The sequence below is a fragment of the Gorilla gorilla genome, chromosome 1 (genome assembly GCF_029281585.2).
Source record: "Gorilla gorilla gorilla isolate KB3781 chromosome 1, NHGRI_mGorGor1-v2.1_pri, whole genome shotgun sequence".
Taxonomy (NCBI): Eukaryota; Metazoa; Chordata; class Mammalia; order Primates; family Hominidae; genus Gorilla; species Gorilla gorilla.
The window spans coordinates 198,861,238-198,889,091 of record NC_073224.2 but is presented as its reverse complement, the minus strand read 5'-3'; the positions used below and the strand labels follow the sequence as shown (position 1 = coordinate 198,889,091).

General features: G+C 40.3%; 1 protein-coding gene across 22 annotated transcripts in view; it reads right to left on the bottom strand.

Annotated features, from left to right (window-relative positions):
• SCMH1 (Scm polycomb group protein homolog 1) overlaps positions 1-27,854 on the bottom strand; it is a 221,839-nt gene that overhangs the window by 39,050 nt on the left and 154,935 nt on the right. For all 22 annotated transcript variants that reach the window (XM_055392768.2, XM_063699803.1, XM_063699807.1 and 19 more), the window contains 2 exons: positions 8,954-9,186; positions 4,363-4,489 (listed from right to left, as the gene is read on the bottom strand). In XM_055392768.2, coding sequence (XP_055248743.1) covers positions 4,363-4,489; positions 8,954-9,186 — 360 coding nt within the window. The remainder of the gene's footprint in view (positions 1-4,362; positions 4,490-8,953; positions 9,187-27,854) is intronic.

Genomic DNA, 27,854 nt, shown 5'->3' with positions numbered 1-27,854 from the left:
TCTTCTGGCAGCTCCCTATGTCAGTTTCAGGGGTTGGGAAGGTCAAGGGCTCTCGTTGCCAGGAATGCATGATTCCATACGTGGGGATGTGGGCTGCTAGAAGTCTCTTGCTTACCCTTGGGAAGTCACTTGCTGTTTCCTAGCCAATCTCAGCTAGGTAGGCTGCTTCTCTTCTTTCTCCTTTCTTGCTTTCTGTGTTTCCTGTCACTTTCCTGTTGAATTCCAGTGTTCTATCTTAGCTAATTTATCAGAAGTATGATTGTCTATATACTCTTTTGGTTTTTCTAAGTGGAGGAGGTGAGCATATGAAATGCTTCTAGTCAGCCATCTTTTTTTGTTGTTGTTGTTTTGGAGACAGGGTCTAGCTCTGTCACCCAGACTGGAGTGCAGTGATGTGATTTTGGCTCACTGCAACCTCTGCCCTGCCCCATCCCTGGAATCAAGTGATCCTCCCACCTCAGCCTCCTGAGTAGCTGGGACCACAGGCGCACATCAGCATGCCCAGCTGGCTATTTTTGTTTGTATTTTTAGTAGAGATGGGGGTCTCATGATGTTGCCCAGGCTGGTCTTGAACTCCTGAGCTCAAGTGATACACCTGCCTCAGCCTCCCAAAGTGCTGGGATTACAGGCATGAGCCACTGTGCTCAGCCCTAGTCAGCCATCTTGAAGCCCCTTTGGTTTCTTGCAAAACAAAACATACTCTTACTATTTAATCTAGCAGTTGTCTTCCTTGGTATTTATCCAAAGGAGTTGAAACCGTATGTCCACATAAAAACCTGCACACAGATATTTACAGCAGCTTTATTCACAATTGCAAAAACTTTGAAGCAACCAACATTCCCATAAGTAGGTGAGTGGATAAATAAACTGTGAAACATCTGGACAATGAAATATTTTTCAGTGCTAAAAAAAAATGAGCTATCGGCCAGGCGTGGTGGCTCACACCTATAATCCCAGCACTTTGGGAGGCTGAGGCGGGTGGATCACGAGGTGAGGAGATCGAGACCATCCTGGCTGACATGGTGAAACCCCATCTCTACTAAAAATACAAAAAATTAGTCGGGTGTGGTGGCGGGCGCCTGTGGTCCCAGGTACTCAGAAGGCTGAGGCAGGAGAATGGCGTGAAACCTGGGAGGTGAAGGTTGCAGTGAGCTGAGATTGCGCCACTGCACTTCAGCCTGGGCGACAGAGCAAGACTCCGTCTCAACAACAACAACAACAACAACAACAACAACAACAACAACAAAAAAGAGCTATCAAGACATGAAAATACATGGAATAAATTTAAATGCATAATACTAAGTGAAAGAAGCCAATCTGAAAAGGTGGCATACTGTATGATTTCAACTATGTGACATTCTGGAAAAGACAAATCTATGGAGACAATAAACAGATCAGTAGTTGCCAGGGATTAGTGGGGAGGGAGGATGAATAGGCAGAGACCAGAGGGTTTTTAGGGCAGTGAAACTATTTTGTATTATACATGATGGTGGATATATGTCATTATACATTTGTCAAAACCCACAGAACGTAAAACACCAAGAGTAAACCCAAATGCAAACTATGGACATGGGTGATAATAACGAGTCAATGTAAATTCATCAATTGTAAGAAATGTACCACTCTGGTGGAGGATGTTGATGAATGGGAGACAATGTATGTGTAGGGGCAGCGAGTATATAGGAAATCTCTGTATCTACCACTCAATTTTGCTGTGAATCTAAAACTGCTCTAAAAAATAAAAGTCTATTAAAAAATTTCAAAGAACAACAAAAAGAGCTCTTGATAAACAAGATGCAAATCTCCAACCACGGGGAAGTAGAGTATAAGCATTTCCTAAATGTATATAACTAAATTTCCTAAATGTGTGTAAAATCCTTTTATGTAGAGCATTTTGCAGGTCTGGTGTTTCTACCAAACAGACTTTGGAAAATGCCACTGGAGTACTAAATAATTATAATTTAAAAAGCAAGATGGCAAAAATGAAAAACCCAATACAAAGTTTGGAAGATATAGTTGAGGAAAACTTGATGAAAGTTGACCAAAAGGCAAAGAATAGGGGTAAGAACAGAGATACGACTATTACAGAACCAGGTCAAGAGATTCAAAAACTGAATAAACAGGTATGACGGGAGTGAATAGAGAAAAAGAAGTGAAAGAAAATAATTGATTAAAGAATTTTTTTTTCTTTTGAGAGAGAGTCTCACACTATCACCCATGCTGGAGTGCACTGGTACGATCTTGGCTCACTGCAAACTCCACCTCCCTGGCTCAAGCAGTTCTCATGCCACAGCCTCCTGAGTAGCTGGGACTACAGGCATGTGCCACCATGCCTGGCTAATTTTTGTATTTTTGGTAGAGAAGGGGTTTTGCCATGTTGATCAGGCTGGTCTTGAATTCCTGGCCTCAAGTAATCCGTCCGTCTTGGCCTCCTAAAGTGCTGGTATTACAGGCGTGGGCCACCATGCTCAGCCAATTTTTAAAAATTTTATAAAATAAAAGTGTCCAGTATGGTAGGTGAAAATATATCCAAAGTGAAATTTTAGGGTACTGGGAATTAAGAGAAATTTCCAAGAGAATGAAGAGATTTCATACAAAACTAAACATGTAAATCTAAGAATGATGTACAGAAAACAAAGACCTTGGAAAGAGCAAACTGAGACCCTCACCAAAAAAGAGAGGTGAACAGAATCTCAAGAAACTAAGAAGGCTCCAGGAGAGATTTCTTCTAGAGTACGACATGGATAGAATATATAATGTACTTGGACATAAAGAGAGATGTACACAGTAGGAAGAGAGTTTAAGGTTGAATTAATAATAAGTACACAGAAAAATAAACACATAACAAGGAAATCAACAAGATTTCCCCTCAAAATGAAATGTTGAGCAACAAAGGAAAAGTAATCATGGTATACTACATGGCTCAATTGAGAACAGCATTTAACTAGTTATAATAACAAAACACTGAATTTTGATCTAATTAAAATTATAATATCATGGAATTGGGGTAGGGAAATATGTGTGGGTGGATAAGGGGCAAGGAGATTAAGAAGAGTTAAATTCTCATCTTCTAGAGTGGGTAGTCATTAGAAAAATAACTAAAAAAGACAGCATTATAGACATGCTATTTAGATACAGAGGTAAATAAAAACGTCAGTTAAACTGAAAGTGATTGCCCCTGGGGAATAGTAATTGACAGGGGGATACGAGGTATGTTTGTTTTGTTTTTGTAATAAGTTGTGTAGACCCTTCATTCCTTTAAACTATGAATGTGTATAACTGACACAAATCAAAATACCTTTTAAAAAGTTCTCAACAGTTAAAAAAATGAAAAGTAGGTAAAAGATAAATGTGGCACATCACATTTAGTCTGTGATAGCTTTCATTGTTAACATTTGAAGGGACTATAAAGGTTATTTGGACTAATCCTTTCACTGTATAGATTATAAACTGAGGCTCAGACAGGGAAGTGCTATCAAAGTCACACAAAGTGAATCAAGGCCCACTCAAGAGATGGCGACACAATGGTCAATGAAGACTATTACAGCCTGACCATGGCAGGTTCTCTCATCTTCTATCGGTTATGGGAAACTATGTCTGAGCCTTCCCTTCAGGCTCCTACATTCTAGGATTTGATTAGAGACATAATCAACTCCTTCTAAGAGAAAGACAACCCTAACTTCCATGGGGATCATGCCAATTGCTTAAGACTTCCTAGAAGAAGATGGAGTGTCTGCTGAGTAACAGAATAGGGTTTCACACATTTATCTTAACTTACACATTAAAAAATGAGTATTTTTCTTTATAGTTACCCCCTTGGAGGGCTGTTTATCTGCGCATAGTTCTTTTAGTTACTGTCATAGACAGTTTATGAAATGGGAACAGATATGCATAACCCAGGATGATTACCCACCCATTTCATCCACCAGATTTTGCAATAAGTCAACCTTACTTTCATTGTACCAAAGTTTGTCACCATCAATGATTGTTAAAAAAAAAAATCAGAGAAATTTCATACATATTTTAAGGGTGGCACCATTACTGAAATGCTGGGAGGATTGTGGAAGGTGGAAGGGATCACTCAGAAGGGAACACCCCTAACTGGGAAGGAAGGCTATTATTCTAAACTAGGCCAGGGAGCTCTTGGTGCTATCCCTGCATTAGTTCCCCATCCCTGAGTTCACAGAAAATTTACCTAAGTTTGATTGTCTGACATTATTTCAAATGCCAAAGATAAAATTTTTAAAAATATTTTACCTAGGTTTACAAGTGGAAAGGTGCTAATTACTGGTGTAAGACAAAAGAAAGTGCAGACACTAGGTCTGGGGCTTGTGCGCAGGTAGTCCTGTCATCTGCTCTTACCTGTTGGGGCCTGCATGGCTGAGCTGGGGATGGTGGCAGCATCTTGGGGTACAGTGCTGGTATCCGGTTCAGGAGTGCTGGTTGTTGGTGAGGCAGGTGGTGGGTTCAGCAAAGTCCGAGGTTTCCTCTGTCAAAATGAATGGGAAAAAAATTGCTACCCATGACAGGTCTTTTCATTCCCTATTCTTGGCACTTAATTCACTCATCAAGCAAAAATATATTTATGGATGGAATAGTGTTTTATCTTTGTTTTCTACACAGCATCTGGCTTAAAGCTATACATATACCTGTAGTAGATGCTTAGTAGACATTTTCTGAATCTATATACAAGCCTCTGGTCTTTTTTAGGGTCAAAGCTTAATTTATTATCTTTTATACTAGATTCAATATTATCATATGAAGTTTCAGATCCCTTATTAGTTGGGCAGACAAAAGCAAAATATGCCATAGTTAAAGTCTGCTTTGACATTACTTTGTACTTTATTTCTCTCTCTTTAAAAATGGAAACAAACAAAAAAAAAATAGAAATGACCCTTCTAACTCTACAAACTACTCTGTCTGCCTCTCTCTTCACCTCATTACCTGCCATTCCCTTAAATCTCCTACTCTACTAAATCTCTATTGCTTCTTTAAAAACTTGCACTTTTACCTGGTCCACACCTTTACAATGATAAGATGTCTCTTTCACTTGAAATGCTCTCTTTTTAAATTTATTTTACAAGTTTGTTTATCTAGGAAGCTTTTCTAGTTTTTCTCTAATCATTGTCTCTTTTATGTTACCTCTGTTTTTTGAACTGTTGCATTTGTCAATGTATTGTCATGATATGTTTACATACCAGTATCCCTATTCACCTGGAAATCTTTGAAAGTCTGGTTCTAAGTACCATTCTTAGCATGGTACTTAGCATAAAATAAGTGTAAATAAATTTTTTTTATGAAGCATGCAGTATAGAATAATAGAGGAAATAATAAAGCTGATTTGAGAGAAATCTATTATTTCCCCTACACTGTTCAGGGCAGTTTTTGGGGGAGAAAGATCTCAGGTTTTTTTCTAAGAAATAGTTTCCTAAAAGCCTTTTTTTTTGAGACAGAGTCTTGCTCTGTTATCCAGGCTGGCATGCAGTGGCATAGTTCTGGTTCACTGCGACCTCCACCTCCCAGGCTCAAGCGATCCTCCCACCTCAGCCTCCTGAGTAACTGGGACTACAGGTGTGTGCCAGCACACATGGCTTACTTTTAAATTTTTTGTAGAGATGAGGTCTCATTATATTGCCAAGGCTGGTCTCGAACTTCTCCTGCTCAAGCGATCCTCCTACCTTGGCCTCCCAAAGTGTTGGGATTATAGGCAGGAGCCACCACGTCTGGCTAAAAGCCTTTCTGAATGCAAGGAGAACATAACCATCACAGAGATCCAAAAATCCACTTTTACTAAATGCTTCATGTAGGGATAACTGCTGGGAGCCATATCAACCTGTCTGCCTTCTAGGAGTACGTTCTCTAAAGAGATAGCCCTGATGACAGCAGGCATATATAAGATGGCTTTGCCTGTGAAAGCAATCATGCAAACTCTCATGAAGCATTCAAAACACACATTGAAAGTGAACATCTGCTCATGCTTTTTTACTGCTAAAAGTGAAAATCCAAATACGTAATGAATGAGTCAGGGAAGAAGGGAAATACCACTTCAACTTCAATGAGTTGGTGGTAGGATTTCACTGGGTCCCTAAAGGAACAAGCCTGGTAAGTTAGGTGCCTGAATAATGTAAACCTATTTGAGATAGGTACATGTACAATATTATATGTACTCATACATTATCTCATTTCCATTTTACAGGTGAGAAAATGGGCTCAGGGCTTTATCCAGAGAAGCCTTCCCAAAGTTACACAGGTGGTAACATATGGAGATAAGATCTAAACCTAAGTTTGTCTGACTTTAAAGCTTATGCTCTATCCACAAGACTACTCTGCTTCAAAAAGAGATATAAAGCCAGCCATGGTGGCTCACACTTGTAATCCCAGCACTATGGGAGGTCTAGGTGGGAAAATTGCTTGGGCCCAGGAGTTTGAGACCAGCCTGGGCAACATAGCAAGGCCCCATGTCTACAAAATTTTTTTTTAAAAATTAGCTGGGCATAGTGGCACATGCCTATAGTCCCAGCTACTTGGGAGGTTGAGGTGGGAGGATCGCTTGAGCCCAGGAGGTCAAGGCTGCAGTAAACAATGATTGTGCCACTGCACTCAGCCTGGGTTACAGAGTGAGACCCCGCCTCAAAAACCAAAGCAAAACAAACAAAAAGGGATATAAGGCTCACAGGTGAAGTGGAAGGCATATACACTTGTAGGGGTAGGCAAAAGAACACGAAGGAGAATTAAGAGTATCAAATGCTAGGACATAAAACACAGGAAAAGATGAGAATGACTGCTTTCAAGAAGGCTGGAAAGAAAAAGGACTTTGGTTACTACGTTCAAGACTTCCTGAGGGAGCAGAGCAGAGGCAATCACAGAATCAGTTTTTGAGTTTTGAATGATCTTAAAGGCCATTTAACCCAACCATCTACCCAATACTTCTAATTCCCTCTCCCTAAAAGATCCCTCCTATAGTCATCCAGCCCCTGATGAAACACCTCTAGTTATAGGGGCTCATTACTTCCATTTTGTGATAGATTTAACTGTTCCTTTTATGTTGACACAAAGCTTCTCTGCTTGAGTTTCCATTTATTGGTTCTGGTTCTATCTTTGGAGTCCCCCAGATAAGTTTTCTCCTTCTTCTGACTGTCCTCAAGATGTCTTCACATCATCAAAAGCATGGCTTCTCTGGCCTTGGCATCCTTAGGGCCTTCAGCCTCTCCTCTACAACATGAGAATGTGAGAATGAGAGGTGGGTAATGAAGGCAAAAATGAATTAGGACCTGGGTTAGTGGTAACAGATCAAGAGGAGTATTATGTGTTACACAGGAAGATCAGGAGGTGATACTGAGAATTCGAAGCCAAAAATAAGAGACAACTGAGATTGGTAACATCATCACTAAAATCATCCATCCATCCATCCATCCATCCTTCCATCCATGCACCCACCCACCTACCCTCCTACCCATCTTGCATATTCTGAATATTTCCCAAGAGACTGAGATATAAGGTACCACAGGAGAAAAAAAAAAGAAGAAAAAGATTAGGTTCTTGACCTTGAGGAGCTTATATTCTACAAGGACTGAAGTCAGTGGAAGCTAATAAACAAGCAAAACAAACCAACAGACAAACAAACTAACCCTAGGGAGGAATTAATGAGATTGGGATGGAATGCCCAGGGAGAACTGGGTATCATCTCCATACTGGAACTCAGGTATTCTTGTTCAGGCAGGAGATTCATCAGAGAAATCTCCCAACAGTTAAGAAATGAGGGGAGAAGGTGATGCTAAAAGGGGCCCTAGAGAAGCTGCTGACAGAAGTCTTTTTTTTTTTTTTCATATCAATGCCTTCCTTAGGGAAGATACCCATGAAAAACGGGCCATGACTAAGAGGTAGTACTTTCAGTAACAGTGCTCAGTGAAGGTGACTCAGCTGTCTTTTCCAATACTAGAATACTATAAGTGTTGTGTCCCTCAGGAAATGTGGGAAAGACTGAAAGAGTGAATATATGCTAGGGAAGCAGTGACCTTGGAAGTAGATCTAAGGACCAATCTCTGTAGCTTTTGCCATTTACTAGCCATGTGATCTTAGAAAAATCATTTTACATCTGTAAGTCTCAATTTACTATAAAATAACATTAACACTATTTATCTCTTAGGGTTTTGTGAAAATCATGGGATATGTATGTACTGGCGTTTAATACAGTCTGACACTTAATAGGTATTCAATTTTTTTTAAAGAAGAGGTAGAGATAGCAAAAAATATATTTACATTCAACCTGAAAAAGCTGATTAAAAGAAAAAAAAAAACATTTACAGAGTTAATTTGTGCTTTCTGTCCACACGCTGGACATCTACTTTGGAAAGGTTAACAAAGAGCAGTTTCTTCCATGTACACTAGACCAGAATCTCCTCAAATATGAGTGACTTTCAAAGTTAAAATTTGTTTCCTATCCTCCACAATTCTATCTTTAATATTACCAACTCTCAGGTAAGTAGCAAGTAGGGATGACGATCTAGGAAATTCCTCTTATAAGATATACAAGATAGAGAAGAGGGCCAGATGTGCCCCTTTCCAAGAGAGATGCGTATGGATGAATGACTGCCCCCAACCCTGCCTTTTTTTTTGAGACAGAGTCTCACTCTGTCACCCAGGCTGCAGTGCAGTGGCATGATCTCCGCTCACTGCAAGCTCCACCTCCCAGGTTCACGCCATTCTCCTGCCTCAGCCTCCCGAGTAGCTGGGACTACAGGCGCCCGCCACCACGCCTGGTTAATTTTTTGTATTTTTAGTAGAGATGGGGTTTCATCGTGTTAGCCAGGATGGTCTCGATCTCCTGACCTCATGATCCGCCCGCCTCGGCCTCCCATTAAGTGCTGGGATTACAGGCATGAGCCACGGCGCCTGGCCGAATGACCCCTTTATAATCCCTTATCCCTTTCTGGGAAACCCACATTTTACCTACCTTGCTGCCAGGTTTGGGACCTCTCTTCTTTGGGAATTTCAAAGGTTCAGCTGTCTTGGATGGGGCAGAGATGGGATGGGAAATTAGGGTCTTGGGTGTCCGGCCCCGCTTCTTTCCTGGTTTACGCCCCCTCTGCCCTGGTTGATGTTCCAAGACAGTTTTGGTGCTGCTGTGGATGCTGGGCTTCTCAGTATTCACATCGGAGGCAGGATAGGGATTCTTTGGAATCACAACTGCAAGAAAAAGACTCATTCTATCACCCTCCCTCCCCCCTGCATTCTCATCCCAGCCAGAAGAAAAAAAGGACTTGCCACTTCTGCTCAGGTAGTTTTGTTCCAAGCAGCTGGTTTCCTGGCATTTGACCTAAATGTTTAGGAAATCTCTGAAGAAGACTGAATTTAGATTGGCTGGGATTGGAGGTTTTAAATTATTTCTGGCAAATGCAGAAAACATATTAAATTTTTTTTCCTAAGGCATCTTAGACAAGTATTGTGACCTAAGTCAAAGGTGAAGTATATAAATATTAATAGAATCATAGGCTCAGAGTTGAAAGGGCTCTTAGAAACCTGTAATTCTGTCCTGCTAAGAATGAAGGTCTGAGGCTCAGAACAAGACACAATGCCCTCCACAGGTTACATAGTGAGTTGGGATAAGAACTTGTTTTAAAATTGAGCCCTCATAACCATGCCAGGGATTTTCTACATCAATCTACTTGAAGTTTTAGTTTGACTATTGCAGTGAGGAGTAGAGGAACATGTGGAAATACAAATCTGATAGCATCTCTCCTTAAAAACCTTTGCTCTTAAAAACCTTTATTCCTTATTACCTTTAAGGTAAGGTCTAAATTCTTTAACCTGATTTCTAAGGACTTTTTTGACTCTGCCCATCTTGCTCTCCCATTATGACTGATGTCATTTCCTATCATCCAACCCCATGTTCTAGTAGCCCTATATGTTGAGCTCTCTATTACTCTTTGTCAGACACATATCAATATTCAGTTTTCAACACTGGATCCAGGGCCACCTCCTTATTGAGGCCTTCTCTGACCATGTCCCAACTAGGTCAGTGTCCTTTTTTTACTCCCAAAGCATTCTGTAGACATCTATGTTACAGTACTTCTTAATTTTACTCCAATTATTCATTTTTTCCTTAAACTGAGAATTTTTTGAGGTAAGGGATATCTAAGACATCCTACAAATAGTGAGCACTTACTATAAGTTATACACTGTACTAAGCTCTGGGGATAGAACTGTGAACAAACCAGACTTCCACTCTCATGGAGCTTACCTCCTAGTGAGAAAGAAAATTAAAAAAATAACACAATATACGGTATAATGTCAGGTAGTGCTAAGTGCTGTGATTAAAATTAATGCAGGGTAAGGAAACAAAATTTTAAGGGAGGTCCTCTTTGAGGAGATGACATTTACACAGAGCTCCCGAAAGAGGTAAAGGCACAATGCCCTATGAAGATGTGAGAGGGTATAACAACAAGTGCAAAGATTCTGAGACAGGAACATGTTAGTGTGTTTGAGAAATTGGAAAGGAGGTCAGTAGAGCTGTAACTGAGTGAGCAAAGGGGAGGGTAGAGAGAAATTAGGTTAGAGAGTGAGTAGCAGTAAAATTGTGTAGGACTGCAGCCTGTGAAAATGAACTGAACTTATTCTAAATATAAAGGGAAGCCACTGGAGGGTTTTGAGCAGGGGAGGGACAAGATATACTTAGAAGGACCACTCTGACTGCTTTGTGAGAGGGACGAGAGTAGAATTAGGGAGACCAGTTAATAAACTATTATATAGGGCAGGTAGAAGATAATACTTCCTAGGCCTCCAGGTAGGAAGTGATAGTTGTGGTAGTACAATGTTAACGATGCAACAACTAGAAAAAGTCAGAGTAATTATTTAAAAAGACACCACAGAGCTGTCATGAGGAAGACACCACAGAGCTGTCATGAGGATTAGATGAACTGGAATTCCAAGGGGTGGCCTCTGAGGTAGCTGATACTGTTTTCTTTCCTGAGGGCATCTGCTAATTTTGGCATAAACTAAGGATCAGGCTTGGCATGTGGTGAGGGGCTCTACTGGAGGAAAGAGAAATGAGAGCTGCTGCGACAAACTGGAAACTTAAGGAGCCCCTGCATGTGGCCAGTTTTTCTCATTGGGTATTTGCTGAATTTTGGGCCAGCACATTGGAACTTCAAAGCTAGACTGAGAGCTTTTAAAAGGCAGAATAAAATCTCCTATAATCTTGTGGTTTTAGGAGATAAGGTTCCACTAGAAGTAGGTAGTATACCCCAAATACATGGCTGATCTCCTCTTAAAGATATTTTAAAAGTATAAGGGGTGAGAGGTAATAAAACTAAGCCCCAGACCTCTCAAGGGTAGGACAATCTCCTGCAGTGTTTCAGGGCTAAGGAGCTAGAAATTAGGTTCCCAACCAAGAGCCCAAGAGGGTCCATGTCCAAAAAACAAGCATAAACCATAGGCACAATCCAGATGTGGTCTAACTCAATCCATAATTAGATTGAGGTGATCAGGCCCTATCCTATTTAGTCTAGCAGAGGAAAGGAAGAATTCTTTCTCATGGAAGATACCAGTTGGAGCCTCAATAGTTCTTTTAATATAAAACATTTGGCATATTACAAAAATTATTAGACATAACAGAGTCAAAACAGTGTGATCAGTAATCAAGAGAAAATACAGGCAATAGAAAGAGACCCATATATTATCCAAATAATGGAACAAACAGATTTTTAAAAAATCATAATTAAAATGTTAAAATGTAAAAAAGATGAACAAAATATAAGAATAGGTAGATAGTATCCACAGAAATATCTATATAAAAAACTAAATGGACATCTTATAACTAAAAAATACAATATTAGGAATAACTCATTGCATGGGTTTAAGGGCAGACAAGAGCCAATAGAAAGGATTAATAAACTTGATGAAAAAATAGAAAACATCCAAAATAAAGTACAGTGAGAAAATATGAAAAAATATATTAGAGCTTTAGAGATTAAGTAGACACAGTCAATAGGTCCAAAATATGAGTGGCTGCAATCTCAGAGGGAGAAGACAGATAGAATGAAGAAAAAGCAATATATGAAAAGATAACAGCGGAGACTTAATCTCTAACTAATGAAAGACATCAACCCACAGATTCAGGTTGCTTATGGATTCAGCAATCCATAGCAGGAAAAATACAAAGAAAACGATACCAAAACACATAATTGTCAAACTGCTGAAAATACAAAAGATGAAATACAGATGAAATAAAAGACAGGGAGGAAATACAAAGATATATTTTAAAAAGCAGTCAGAGAGAAAAACAGCATTACCGGAGCAACAATAAGAGTGATAGCAGGCTCTTTAATAAAACTGTGTAAGCAAGAAGTAGAATAGTATCCTTAAAGGGCTAAAAGAAACAGACTACCAAAGATAGAATTATACACCCAGTGAAAATATCCTTCAGAAATAAAGGTAAAATAATGAGATTTTCAAATAATCAAAGCTGAGAGAATCTGTCACCAGCAGACCTAACTATGGAAAATAAAAAGGAAGTTCTTCAGGCTGAAGGACATTCCAGATGGAAACATGAAACTACAGAAAGGATGAAGAATAGGAGAAAGGGTAAACATGTGAGTTGATACAAAAGGATACTGATTATTTAAAACAATAATAAAAATGGCTTGTGCCGTTTATAATATATGTATTAATAAGTTATATGACAGTAATAGCACAGAGGATGAAAGTGGAGAGTAAATGGAGCCAAACTTTGTTAAGAATTTTGCATTATTTGGGAGTGGTTAGAGCACTTATTTAAGGTAGATTTTAATAAGTCCGATATGCATATTTGCATAGGGCAATTAATTAAAGAATTATCAGGGATAAGAATGCATTACTAAAAAGGTAAGGGGAGAGAAGTAGAATAATAAAACATACTTGATTAATCCAAAAGAAGGCAAGAAAGGAGGAATAAAGAAATAAGGAAGAACTTGGACAAATAGAAAACAAAAAAGCAAAATGCAAAATGTTGACTTAAACCCAAATAAATAATTATATTAAAGAAGGGTGGATTAAGTAAAACAATCAGTAGGAATAAATGAACAAACCAGACCAAAAAAAAAACCCCAGAACTCAATTATATTTGTTTATAAGAGGGCCCTGAGATACAAAGACACTCAAAATATAAAAACACAGGAAGAGGAAAGCAAACAGATGAAAATAATGTACTCTATAAACACTAACCAAAAGAAAACTAATAACATGAATAACCAATTAACCAACCAACCTAACTGATACATATACCTAATAAATACAGAATACGCAGAGACAATTTCATCATAGATCCATCAGACATTGGGTAGAGAACAGGACAGTATGAATAACTTTATGCCAATTAAATATGAAAATTGAGATAAAATGTCACTCAAGACCAGCCTGGGCAACATTGTGAGACCCCATCTCTACAAAAACAAATTAGTTGAGCATGGTGTGTGCCTGTAGCCCTAGCTACTCAAGAGGATCGCTTGAGCCCAGTTCGAGGTTGCAGTGAGCTATATCACACCACTGCACTGCAGCCTGGATTACAGGCTCTATCTCTTATCTCTAATGCTCTAATATATTTTTTCGTATTTTCTCACTGTACTTTATTTTGGATATTTTCTATTTTTTCATCAAGTTTATTACTCCTTTCTGTTGGCTCTTGTCTGCCCTTAAACCCATGCAATGAGTTATTCCTAATACTGTATTTTTTAGGTATAAGATGTCCATTTAATTTTTTATATAGATATTTCTGTGGGTACTATTTTTCCTTACACTTTGTTCATCTTTTTTACATTTTAACATTTTAATTATGATTTTTAAAAAATCTGTTTGTTCCATTATTTACATAATATATGGGTCTCTCTCTTAAAATACAAGACAAAGCAAAAATACCACTGACACGAGAAAAAAACAGAATATGAAGAGCCTCATACATAATAAAAAATTGCAATTGCAATTAAAAATCTTTCCACAAAGAAAATCCCAGGCCTAAACTGGCTTCACTGATGAATTCTAGCAAATTTTTAAAGAATAATAACAAATCTTGCAAAGCCTCTTTTGAAAAATAGAAGAGGGAACACTTCCCATTTCATTTTATAAGGCCAGCATAACCCTCATACCAAAACATGACAAAGATAGTTACAAGAAAAAAAAACTATAGACTAATATCCCTCATGAACATACATGCAAAATCTTTAACAAAGTATTTGTAAATTAAATCTAAGTCTCTCTCTATATGTATATCAGATATACAATCCTATATATATCATATCATAACATGCAGGATAATATATAACTATTTCTGGGATTTATTCCAGAAATACAAAGGTTGTTTAACAATGGAAAATACAATCAGCTGAACACACACATTCACTAAATGAAAGAGAAAACCCATATATCATCTCAATAGATGAAGAAAAAGCATTTGACAAAATTCAACATCCATTCATGATAAAAATTATCAATAAACTAGGAATAAAAGAGAATTTCCTTAGTTTAGATAAAGGCATCTATAAAAAACCTATAATCAACAGCATTCTTCATGGTGAAATATTGGACACTTCTTATTGAATTATGGGATAAAACAAAATAACTACTATCATGACTTCTATTCGACATTGTATTGGAGGTCAATGCAATAAGGAAAGGAAAAGAAATAAAATCTATAAATACAGACTGTAAGGGAAGAAGCATTACTTGTACGTGACATGATTGTTTACATAAATATTCCTCCTTACAAGTCTACAAAATCTATTAAAATAAAAAAATGAACTTGGAAAGGTCACTAGATACAAATCTAATATTTAAAAATCTAATGTATTTCTCTAAATAGCAACAATTTAAAAATTATTTAAAAATCCACAAAATCAAATAACATCAAGTATTCAGTGAAAGACGGGCAAGACATCTACACTGAAAACTATAAAATATTGATAGGGGAAATTAAAGAAGATCTAGATACCACATGGCCATGAAGGGATATGTTACATTCATAGATTGAAAGCATCACCACTGTTAGGTGTCAGCTCTCATCAAACTGATCTAGAGTCAATGCAATTCCAATAGAAATCTCAGCAGTTTCTAAAAAATGTGTGGTGTATGTATGCAAATTGACAATTTAATTCTAAATTTTAATAGGAAATGCAAAGGACCTACAGTAGCCAAGTCAATCTTGATGAATAACAGCAAAGCTGGAGAACGTGCATCATCAAATAGCAAGATTCATTATAAAGTTACAGTAATTTACACATATATTATTTGTTGGGCATGGTGTTTCATGCCTGTAACCCCAGCACTCTGGGAGACTGAGGCAGGAGGATTGCTTGAGGCCAGGAGTTTGAAACCAGCCTTGCAACATAGCATGACCCAGTCTTTACAAAATTTTTTTAAAAAATTAGCTGGGCATGGTGGTGCACACCTGTAGTCCCAGTGACTCTGGAGGCTGAGGTGGGAGGAATACTTAAGCCCTGGAAGTCATGGCTGCATTGAACCATGATGGTGTCACTGCACTCTAGTCTAAGTGACAGAATAAGACTCTGTCTTAAAAAAAAAAAAGACATATATTATTGGTGCAAGGGTAGATGAATGAATCAACAGAGCAAAATAGAGAGTTCCAAAATTAACTACACATATATAGTCATCTGATTTATGATAAATGTGCACTTGCAATTCTGTGGAGAGAAAAAATGGTCTTTTCAATAAAATTGTGGTGAGTCAAATAGGTATCCATATGGAAAAAAATTAAACTTGAGTTCTATTTCACACCAGATACAAAAATTAATGTGAAGACTAAAACATCAAATTTCTAGAAGACAAATGAGAATACCTTCAAAACTATGGGGACGGGCAAAGATTTATTAAAACAGGACACAAAAAGCACTAATTATCAAAGAGTGAAGATTGATATATATGACCTCATTAAAACAAAATATTTCTCTTAATCAAAGGACATTAAGAAAATGAAAAAAAGGCCCCTGCCTCAGCCTGCCGAGTGCCTGCGATTGCAGGCGCGCGCCGCCACACCTGACTGGTTTTCGTATTTTTTTGGTGGAGACGGGGTTTCGCTGTGTTGGCCGGGCTGGTCTCCAGCTCCTAACCGCGAGTGATCGGCCAGCCTCGGCCTCCCGAGGTGCCGGGATTGCAGACAGAGTCTCGTTCACTCTGTGCTCAATGGTGCCCAGGCTGGAGTGCAGTGGCGTGATCTCGGCCCGCTACAACCACCTCCCAGCCGCCTGCCTTGGCCTCACAAAATGCCGAGATTGCAGCCTCTGCCCGGCTGCCGCCCTGTCTGGGAAGTGAGGAGCATCTCCGCCTGGCCGCCCATCGTCCGGGATGTGAGGAGCCCCTCTGCCTGGCTGCCCAGTCTGGAAAGTGAGGAGCGTCTCTGCCCGGCTGCCATCCCATCTAGGAAGTGAGGAGTGCCTCTTCCCGGCCGCCATCACATCTGGGAAGTGAGGAGCGTCTCTGCCCGGCCGCCCATCGTCTGAGATGTGAGGAGCGTCTCTGCCCGGCCGCCCCGTCTGAGAAGTGAGGAGACCCTCTGCCTGGCAACCGCCCCTACTGGGAAGTGAGGAGCCCCTCTGCCCGGCCAGCGGCTCCGTCCGGGAGGGAGGTGGGGGGGTCAGCCCCCCGCCCGGCCAGCCGCCCCGTCCGGGAGGGAGGTGGGGGGGTCAGCCCCCCGCCCGGCCAGCCGCCCCGTCCGGGAGGGAGGTGGGGGGGTTAGCCCCCCGCCTGGCCGGCCACCCGGTCCGAGAGGTGAGGGGCGCCTCTGCCCGGCCGCCCCTACTGGGAAGTGAGGAGCTCCTCTGCCCGGCCAGCCGCTCCGTCCGGGAGGGAGGTGGGGGGGTCAGCCCCCCGCCCGGCCAGCCACCCCGTCTGGAAGGGAGGTGGGGGGGTCAAGCCCCTGCCCGGCCAGCCGCTCCGTCGGGGAGGGAGGTGGGGGGGTTAGCCCCCCGCCTGGCCAGCCGCCCCATCCGGGAAGTGAGGGGCGCCTCTGCCCGGCTGCCCCTACTGGGAAGTGAGGAGCCCCTCAGCCCGGCCAGCCGCCCCGTCCGGGAGGGAGGTGGGGGGGTCAGCCCCCCGCCTGGCCAGCCGCCCCGTCCGGGAGGGAGGTGGGGGGGGTTAGCCCCCCGCCTGGCCGGCCACCCGGTCCGAGAGGTGAGGGGCGCCCCTGCCCGGCCGCCCCTACTGGGAAGTGAGGAGCCCCTCAGCCCGGCCAGCCGCCCCGTCCGGGAGGGAGGTGGGGGGGTCAGCCCCCTGCCCGGCCAGCCGCTCCGTCCGGGAGGGAGGTGGGGGGGTTAGCCCCCCGCCTGGCCAGCCGCCCCGTCTGGGAGGTGAGGGGCGCCTCTGCCCAGCCGCCCCTACTGGGAAGTGAGGAGCCCCTCAGCCTGGCCAGCCGCCATCTGGGAGGGAGGTGGGGGGGTCAGCCCACCGCCCGGCCTGCCGCCCCGTCCGGGAGGGAGGTGGGGGGGTCAGCCCCCCGCCGGCCAGCCGCCCCGTCCGGGAGGGAGGTGGGGGTTCAGCCCCCCACCTGGCCAGCCGCCCCACCCGGGAGGTGAGGGGCGCCTCTGCCCGGCCGCCCCTACTGGGAAGTGAGGAGCCCCTCTGCCCGGCCAGCCGCCCCGTCCGGGAGGGAGGTGGGGGGGGGTCAGCCCCCTGCCCGGCCAGCCGCCCCGTCCGGGAGGTGAGGGGCGCCTCTGCCCGGCCACCCCTACTGGGAAGTGAGGAGCCCCTCTGCCCGGCCACCACCCAGTCTGGGAGGTGTACCTAACAGCTCATTGAGAACGGGCCATGATGACAATGGCGGTTTTGTGGAATAGAAAGGGGGGAAAGGTGGGGAAAAGATTGAGAAATCGGATGGTTGCCTTGTCTGTGTAGAAAGAGGTAGACATGGGAGACTTTTCATTTTGATCTGTACTAAGAAAAAATTCTTCTGCCTTGGGATCCTGTTGATCTGTGACCCTACCCCCAACCCTGTGCTCTCTGAAACATGTGCTGTATCCACTCAGGGTTGAATGGATTAAGGGCGGTGCAAGATGTGCTTTGTTAAACAGATGCTTGAAGGCAGCATGCTCGTTAAGAGTCATCACCACTCCCTAATCTCAAGTACCCAGGGACACAAACACTGCGGAAGGCCGCAAGGTCCTCTGCCTAGGAAAACCAGAGAACTTTGTTCACTTGTTTATCTGCTGACCTTCCCTCCACTATTGTCCTGTAACCCTGCCAAATCCCCCTCTGCGAGAAACACCCAAGAATGATCAATAAAAAATTAAAAAAAAAAAAAAAAAAAAATGTATAAATACAAGAATATAAATTTTACATTTGATTACTACTTGTTTACCTGAAGCAAGTAAGCATATGCATTATACATACTAACTGAAAACTTCTGTGATTTTAAAAGGTCTTCTTGAGTGAAATTATTAACCATTTGATCATATCTAATGCATAAATACACAGAGTTATCCTTCAAAAAAAAAAAAAAAAAAAAAAGAAAATGAAAAAAAGCAACTCCAAGACACATAATTGTCAGATTCACCAAAGTTGAAATGAAGGAAAAAATGTTAAGGGCAGCCAGAGAGAAAGGCTGGGTTACCCACAAAGGGAAGCCCAACAGACTAACAGTGGATCTCTCGGCAGAAACTCCACAAGCCAGAAGAGAGTGGGCGCCAATATTCAACATTCTTAAAGAAAAGAATTTTCAACCCAGAATTTCATATCCAGCCAAACTAAGCTTCATAAGTGAAGGAGAAATAAAATACTTTACAGACAAGCAAATGCTAAGAGATTTTGTCACCACCAGGACTGCCCTAAAAGAGCTCCTGAAGGAAGCACTAAACATGGAAAGGAACAACTGGTACCAGCCACTGCAAAATCATGCCAAATTGTAAAGACCATCAAGGCTAGGAAGAAACTGCATCAACTAACGAGCAAAATAACCAGCTAATATCATAATGACAGGATCAAATTCACACATAACAATATTAACTTTACATGTAAATGGACTAAATGCTCCAATTAAAAGACACAGACTGGCAAATTGGATAAAGAGTCAAGACCCATCTGTGTGCTGTATTCAGGAAACCCATCTCACATGCAGAGACACACATAGGCTCAAAATAAAAGGATGGAGGAAGATCTACCAAGCAAATGGAAAATAAAAAAAGGCAGGGGTTGCAATCCTAGTCTCGGATAAAAAAGACTTTAAACTAACAAAGATCAAAAGAGACAAAGAAGGCCATTACATATTAGTAAAGGGTTCAATTCAACAAGAAGAGCTAACTATCCTAAATATATATGCACCCAATACAGGAGCACCCAGATTCATAAAGCAAGTCCTAAGTGACCTACAAAGAGACTTAGACTCCCACACAATAATAATGGGAGACTTTAACACCCCACTGTCAACATTAGACAGATCAATGAGACAGAAAGTTAACAAGGATACCCAGGAATTGAACTCAGCTCTGCACCAAGTGGACCTAATAGACATCTACAGAACTCTCCACCCCAAATCAATAGAATATACATTTTTTTCAGCACCACACCACACCTATTCCAAAATTGACCACATAGTTGGAAGTAAAGCTCTCCTCAGCAAATGTAAAGGATCAGAAATTATAACAAACTCTCTCTCAGACCACAGTGCAATCAAACTAGAACTCAGGATTAAGAAACTCACTCAAAACCGCTCAACTACATGGAAACTGAACAACCTGCTCCTGAATGACTACTGGGTACATAACGAAATGAAGGCAGAAATAAAGATGTTCTTTGAAACCAACGAGAACAAAGACACAACATACCAGAATCTCCGGGACACATTCAAAGCAGTGTGTAGAGGGAAATTTATAGCACTAAATGCCCACAAGAGAAAGCAGGAAAGATCCAAAATTGACACCCTAACATCACAATTAAAAGAACTAGAGAAGCAAGAGTAAACACATTCAAAAGCTAGCAGAAGGCAAGAAATAACTAAAATCAGAGCAGAACTGAAGGAAATAGAGACACAAAAAACCCTTCAAAAAATCAATGAATCCAGGAGCTGGTTTTTTGAAAGGATCAACAAAATTGATAGACCGCTAGCAAGACTAATAAAGAAGAAAAGAGAGAAGAATCAAATAGATGCAATAAAAAATGATAAAGGGGATATCACCACCAATCCCACAGAAATACAAACTACCATCAGAGGATACTACAAACACCTCTACGCAAATAAACTAGAAAATCTAGAAGAAATGGATAAATTCCTCGACACATACACCCTCCCAAGACTAGACCAGGAAGAAGTTGAATCTCTGAATAGACCAATAACAGGCTCTGAAATTGTGGCAATAATCAATAGCTTACCAACCAAAAAGAGTCCAGGACCAGATGGATTCACAGCCGAATTCTACCAGAGGTACAAGGAGGAACTGGTGCCATTCCTTCTGAAACTATTCCAATCAACAGAAAAAGAAGGAATCCTCCCTAACTCATTTTATGAGGCCAGCATCATCCTGATACCAAAGCTGGGCAGAGACACAACCAAAAAAGAGAATTTTAGACCAATATCCTTGATGAACATTGACGCAAAAATCCTCAATAAAATACTGGCAAACCGAATCCAGCAGCACATCAAAAAGCTTATCCACCATGATCAAGTGGGCTTCATCCCTGGGATGCAAGGCTGGTTCAATATATGCAAATCAATAAATGTAATCCAGCATATAAACAGAACCAAAGACAAAAAATCACATGATTATCTCAATAGATGCAGAAAAGGCCTTTGACAAAATTCAGCAACGCTTCATGCTAAAAACTCTCAATAAATTAGGTATTGATGGGACGTATCTCAAAATAATAAGAGCTATCTATAACAAACCCACAGCCAATATCATACTGAATGGGCCAACACTGGAAGCATTCCCTTTGAAAACTCGCACAAGACAGGGATGCCCTCTCTCACCACTCCTATTCAACATAGTGTTGGAAGTTCTGGCCAGGGCAATTAGGCAGGAGAAGGAAATAAAGGGTATTTAATTAGGAAAAGAGGAAGTCAAATTGTCCCTGTTTGCAGAGGACATGATTGTATATCTAGAAAACCCCATTGTCTCAGCCCAAAATCTCCTCAAGCTGATAAGCAACTTCAGCAAAGTCTCAGGATACAAAATCAATGTACAAAAATCACAAACATTCTTATAAACCAGTATCAGACAAACAGAGAGCCAAATCATGAGTGAACTCCCATTCACAACTGCTTCAAAGAGAGTAAAATACCTAGGAATCCAACTTACAAGGGATGTGAAGGACCTCTTCAAGGAGAACTACAAACCACTGCTCAATGAAATAAAAGAGGACACAAACAAATGGAAGAACATTCCATGCTCATGGGTAGGAAGAATCAATATCATGAAAATGGCCATACTGCCCAAGGAAATTTATAGATTCAATGCCATCCCCATCAAGCTACCAATGACTTTCTTCACAGAATTGGAAAAAACTACTTTAAAGTTCATATGGAACCAAAAAAGAGCCTGCATCGCCAAGTCAATCCTAAGCCAAAAGAACAAAGCTGGAGGCATCACGCTACCTGACTTCAAACTATACTACAAGGCTACAGTAACCAAAACAGCATGGTACTGGTACCAAAACAGAGATATAGATCAATGGAACAGAACAGAGCCCTCAGAAATAACGCCGCATATCTACAACTATCTGATCTTTGACAAACCTGAGAAAAACAAGCAATGGGGAAAGGATTCCCTATTTAATAAATGGTGCTGGGAAAACTGGCTGGCCATATGTAGAAAGCTGAAACTGGATCCCTTCCTTACACCTTATACAAAAATTAATTCAAGATGGATTAAAGACTTAAATGTTAGACCTAAAACCATAAAAACCCTAGAAGAAATCCTAGGCAATACCATTCAGGACATAGGCATGGGCAAGGACTTCATGTCTAAAACACCAAAAGCAATGGCAACAAAAGCCAAAATTGACAAATGGGATCTAATTAAACTAAAGAGCTTCTGCACAGCAAAAGAAACTACCATCAGAGTGAACAGGCAACTTACAAAATGGGAGAAAATTTTCGCAACCTACTCATCTGACAAAGGGCTAATATTCAGAATCTACAATGAACTCAAACAAATTTACAAGAAAAAAACAAATAACCCCATCAAAAAGTGGGCGAAGGACATGAACAGACTCTTCTCAAAAGAAGACATTTATGCAGCCAAAAAATACATGAAAAAATGCTCACCATCACTGGCCATCAGAGAAATGCAAATCAAAACCACAATGAGATACCATCTCACACTAGTTAGAATGGCAATCATTAAAAAGTCAGGAAACAACAGGTGCTGGAGAGGATGTGGAGAAATAGGAACACTTTTACACTGCTGGTGGGACTGTAAACTAGTTCAACCATTGTGGAAGTCAGTGTGGTGATTCCTCAGGGATCTAGAACTAGAAATACCATTTGACCCAGCCATCCCATTACTGGGTATATACCCAAAGGACTACAAATCATGCTGCTATAAAGACACATGCACACATATGTTTATTGCAGCACTATTCACAATAGCAAAGACTTGGAACCAACCCAAATGTCCATCAGTGATAGACTGGATTAAGAAAATGTGGCACATATATACCATGGAATACTATGCAGCCATAAAAAATGATGAGTTCATGTCCTTTGTAGGGACATGGATGAAATTGGAAATCATCATTCTCAGTAAACTATCGCAAGAACAAAAAACCAAACACGGCATATTCTCACTCATAGGTGGGAATTGAAGAATGAGAACACATGGACACAGGAAGGGGAACATCACACTCTGGGGACTGTTGTGGGGTGGGGGAGGGGGGAGGGATAGCTTTAGGAGATATACCTAATGCTAAATGACGAGTTAGTGGGTGCAGCACACCAGCATGGCACATGTATACATATGTAACTAACCTGCACATTGTGCACATGTACCCTAAAACTTAAAGTATAATAATAAATAAAATAAAAAAAAAAGAAAAAGCAAAAAAAGAAAAAGAGTTAAGAGACTACCATGAACAAGTTGGGTCTATACTATAAAAGCAAAGATAATTCAATATTAGGAAATCAATCAACAGACCTTATTAATAGGTCTAAGAAAAAAAATTATGTGATGACTATTAACACTGGAAAGGTTTTTGACAAAATTAAGCACTCAAGAAAATATAAATAGTTTGCTATGTGATTAACATGATAATACATATATGCCAAAATCCTAAAGGAAACATCTTACTGGAGAAACACAAGAGGTATTCCCACTAAGGTCAGGAATAAAGTACTGATACCTACTAGCTCCACTAATATTTAACATTGCACTGGAGGTATTAACCAAAGTATTAAGATAAGAGAAACAAGTTAGAAGCCTAAGAATTGGAAAAGGATAAAGTAAAACAATATGTATTTGTAGATGACATGACAGGGTATGCGCCATCCAAAAAAGTAAGCACTACACATGTGGCTCCTGAGCACTTGCAATGTGACTAGTTCAAACTGAGATGTGCTGTAAATATAAAATGCACACTGGATTTTGAAGACACAGTAGAAAAAGAATGTAAAATATTTCACTAATAATGTCTTATATTGATTACATATTGAAATGATAATGTTTTGGATATTATGGATTAAATATAGTATTAAAATTAATTTCACCTGCTTTTTTTTTTTTTTTTTTGAGATGGAGTCTTGCTCTGTTGCCCAGGCTGGAGTGCAGTGGCATGATCTCGGCTCACTGCAACCTCTGCCTCCTGGGTTCAAGCGATTCTCCTGCCTCAGCCTCCTGAGTAGTTGGGATTACAGGTACCCACTGCCACGCCCAGCTAATTTTTGTATTTTTAGTAGAGACGGGGTTTCGCCACATTGGCCAGGATGGTCTCGATCTCCTGACCTTGTGATCCGCCCGCCTTGGCCTCCCAAAGTGTTGGGATTACAGGCATGAGCCACCACGCCCAGCCTTTCTTTTTAAAATGTACTACAAAAATTTTAATTATGTACATAGCTCAAATTACATTTCTATTGGACAGTGCATCCCTATAAAATCAGTGATGAAGCTAGCTCAAACAGTGAAAGAATTGAGCAAGGTAACAGAATACGTAACTGACATACAAAACTCAACAGCCTTCATATATAGGCAAATCAGTTAGATAATGTAACAGAGGCAGAAATACTCAGGAACAAAGTTAACAGGAAATATGAAAAATCCATATGAAAATAATTACAAAACACTGCTGACAGACACACAAGTAGACTTGACAAAAAGACATCTCTTATCCTTGTTCTTTTATTTTTCAATATCATCAAGTTGTTAGTTCTAAGTTAACTTACAAACTTAATGCAACCTCAATAAAAATACAAAGAAACCTTTCCCCACTGCCCCTGCCCTGCCCTGCCCCTGGAGCTGGATAAATTGACATTAAACTTTGTATGTATTAAAAAAAAAAAACACAACCAGGCACTGTAGCTCACACTGGTAGTCCCAGCTACTCAGGAGGCTGAGGTGGAAGGGTCACTTGAGGCTAGGAATTCAAGACCAGCCTATGCAACATAGCAAGATGCTGTCTCTAAACAACAGCAACAACAACAAACTAGCTGGGTGCAGCAGTGCATACCTGTAGTACCACCTACTTGGGAAGCTGATCATTTGAGCTCAGGAGTTGGGAGACCAGCCTGAGCAATATAATGAGACCCTTGTTTCAAAAAACAAAACAAAACCAAAAAAAAAAAAACCCCAAACACACAAAGCAGAAACCATAACAATAACTAAGAAAACAACAGAATGTGAGAGCTGAGGGAATTAGCCTTAGCAGACATTAAAATACAAAGCTTCTATTATGAAAACTGTGGTACTGCTACACCAATGGACAGGCACACCAATGGAATAGAAAAACAGACCCAACTATACACATAAATCTGGGATATGATAAAAGCAGTATCTCAAATTACTAGGGCAAAGATGAAGACATTAATAAATGATAGTGGAACAATGGATGGCCACTGGAAAAACACAAATTAGATCTATTTCTCACACCAAACACAAGAATAAATTCCAAATGGATCAGAGATGTAACAATAAAAAAGAAAAAAATATATAAGTACTAGAGGAAAATATAGGTGAATTCCTATAATGAAAGGTTAATAAATTTAACTATAAAATTAAAACTTTTGCATGGGAAACAAATGAAAAACTACCATAAGCAAAGTACAAATTGGGAGAAAATATTTACGATATATATTACAATAAAAGGGTGTATCTAACATACAAAGGACTTTTAAAATTGAGAGGAAAAAAGACCTATAATCACACGGGTAAATGAGCAAAAGAAATGACAACCTGTAAAAGAAAAAAAAAAGATAAAATGGCACCCTAGACATATGAAAAGATGTTAAACTTCACTCATAAAAAGAGAAATGCAAATTAAAATTATACTGAGAAACCAGTTCTCACCCATCAGATTGGCAAAAAAGTCAAAAGCTTGATAATATACTCTGTTGGTGAGGCTACGGGAAAACAGGCACATTGCTGGTGAGAATGAAAACTGGTAGCATCTCTGTGGAAGGGAATTTGGCAGTATCTAACAAAACTATATTTGCCTTTACCCTTGGACCCAAGAATACCGCTTCTGGTCATTTACCCTGAAGATACACCTCCAAATATGAAAATACATGTGTACAAGTTTATTAAGCAATACATATACAGTATTACATATTATTGTACAATATACTATATATAATAATCTATACACGATATATATAGTTTCTGGTGTGTGTATGTGTGTGTGTGTATTTATTTATGCAATGGTAGCATTATTTGTAATTGTAAAATACCAGAAACTACATTGATGTATACACACACACATATACAATGGAGTATTCTACAGCTTAGAATAAGGGAGATCTTTGTGAACTTGCAAAGGAGTGACTCCCAGGGTATACTGTTAAGTAAAAGAAGAAAGCAAAGTACAAAAGAGAATATAGAGCATGCTACCTTTTGTGTAAGAAGGGTAGGAAAACACACATAAATTTGCTTATTTTTGTAAAATGAAACATTGGAGGATAAACCAGAAAATAGTGAAAGTGATTGCTTAAAGAGGGTAGTGGTGGTGGAAGGAATAAGGTAGAAGAGAAAGGGTGGACGATACTTCTCTCAGTAAATGTTTTGTATGATTTTTGACTCTTGGAAGCAAGTTAATTTTCTATATATTCAAAAAATAAAATTAAATCCATAAAGATAAGGACAAAAACTGAACCTTAAACTGAATGCAAACAGAAACAAATAAACTCAACTATATTTTTTTTTTTTAGGGATAGGGTCTGACTCTGTCACCTAGGCTGATGTGCAGTGGCTCAATCATAACTCGTTGCAGCCTCGGACTCCTGGGCTCAAGTGATCCTCCCAGCTTAGTTTCCTGAGTAGCTAGCTGGGACTACAGATGTGTGTCCCCATGCCTGGCTAATTCACAACTGTGTTTTAAATGAATAACATAATTACACTGAAGGAAAAAAAGTAATTCAAGTAATTTTTGAACAGAGTACTTTAAGTACTTTAACCATCTAAGGAGGAAAAAAACGTAAACAAATCTTGAACTCTTCTAAGAGTTTTTCCATAGTGGTATGCATATAGAATTCTGAAACTATTTTATGTGTATTATAGGATTGATGTTGGCGGAAACTAAGATTCATACTGTAGAAAAAGGGGAGATGTAAAATATTTACCAACCTGTAAATGATGGGCATGTCCCAGGAGTGTCATTGAACAGATTTCTCTTCTCTGTCTACACTCTAGTCCTTAGGTAAGTGGTTCTTAAACTTTAGTATGCATGGCTTGTTAAAACTCAGATTGCTGAGCCCCAGCCTCCGAGTTTGTGCTTTAGTAGGTCTGGGAATTTGCTTTTCTGGGCAGTGCTGATGCTGCTGGTCTGGGGACCACATTTTCAGAACACAACCCTAGGATCTCCTCTAGCCTCATGGCTTTAAATTCTACCTATAATTAAAACTTCCAAGTTTATATTACCAGCTTAGAAATTTCCCTTAAACTTCTTGTTTTTAATACAATTTCCCACTTGAAAATCTATTAGACATTCTAAGCATAGTATATCTGCAACTGAACTTCTGACTCACCTATCTCAGTCCATAGACTTGTTCTTCCCAAGACTTCTCTATCTCCTCTCAAATGGCACAAGCTAAAAACCTTGGAGTTGTCCTTGACCCCTCTCTTCTTCTTATATTCCTGTCCTATTAGCAGTCCATGAGCTATAACTTGAAAATGTATTAACAATCTGATCGTTTTTCATAAGTCCCCTTCATACTTCTTTGGCCTAAGCCACCATCATCTCTAACCTGGGTTTTTACAATAAGCCTTTTGAATGGTTTGTCTCTGCTCCTCTACTCTTAATTTGAACACAGCTACCAGAGTGAGCCTCTTAAAACATGCTTCAGATCTCACCATTCCTTTGCTCAAAACCTTCAATAGCTTCCCCTTTCACTCAGAACTAAAGCCAAGGTCCTTATGCTGAACTTCGGAGCCCTATATGATCTGATTCCTCATTATTTTTCTGACCTACTTCCTACCACTCTCCCTTGATTATTCCACTCTAACCATGTTGTCTCTTTTTTTTTTTTTTTTTTTGAGACAGAGTCTTGCTCTGTTGCCCAGGCTGGAGTGCAGTGGTACAATCTCAGATCACTGCAACCTCTACCTCCCAGGTTCAAGCGAGTCTCGTGCCTCAGCCTCTCGAGTAGCTGGGACTACAGGCATGCGCCACCATGCCTGGCTAATTTTTGTATTTTTAGTAGACATGAGGTTTTGCCATGTTGGCCAGGCTAATCTCAAGCT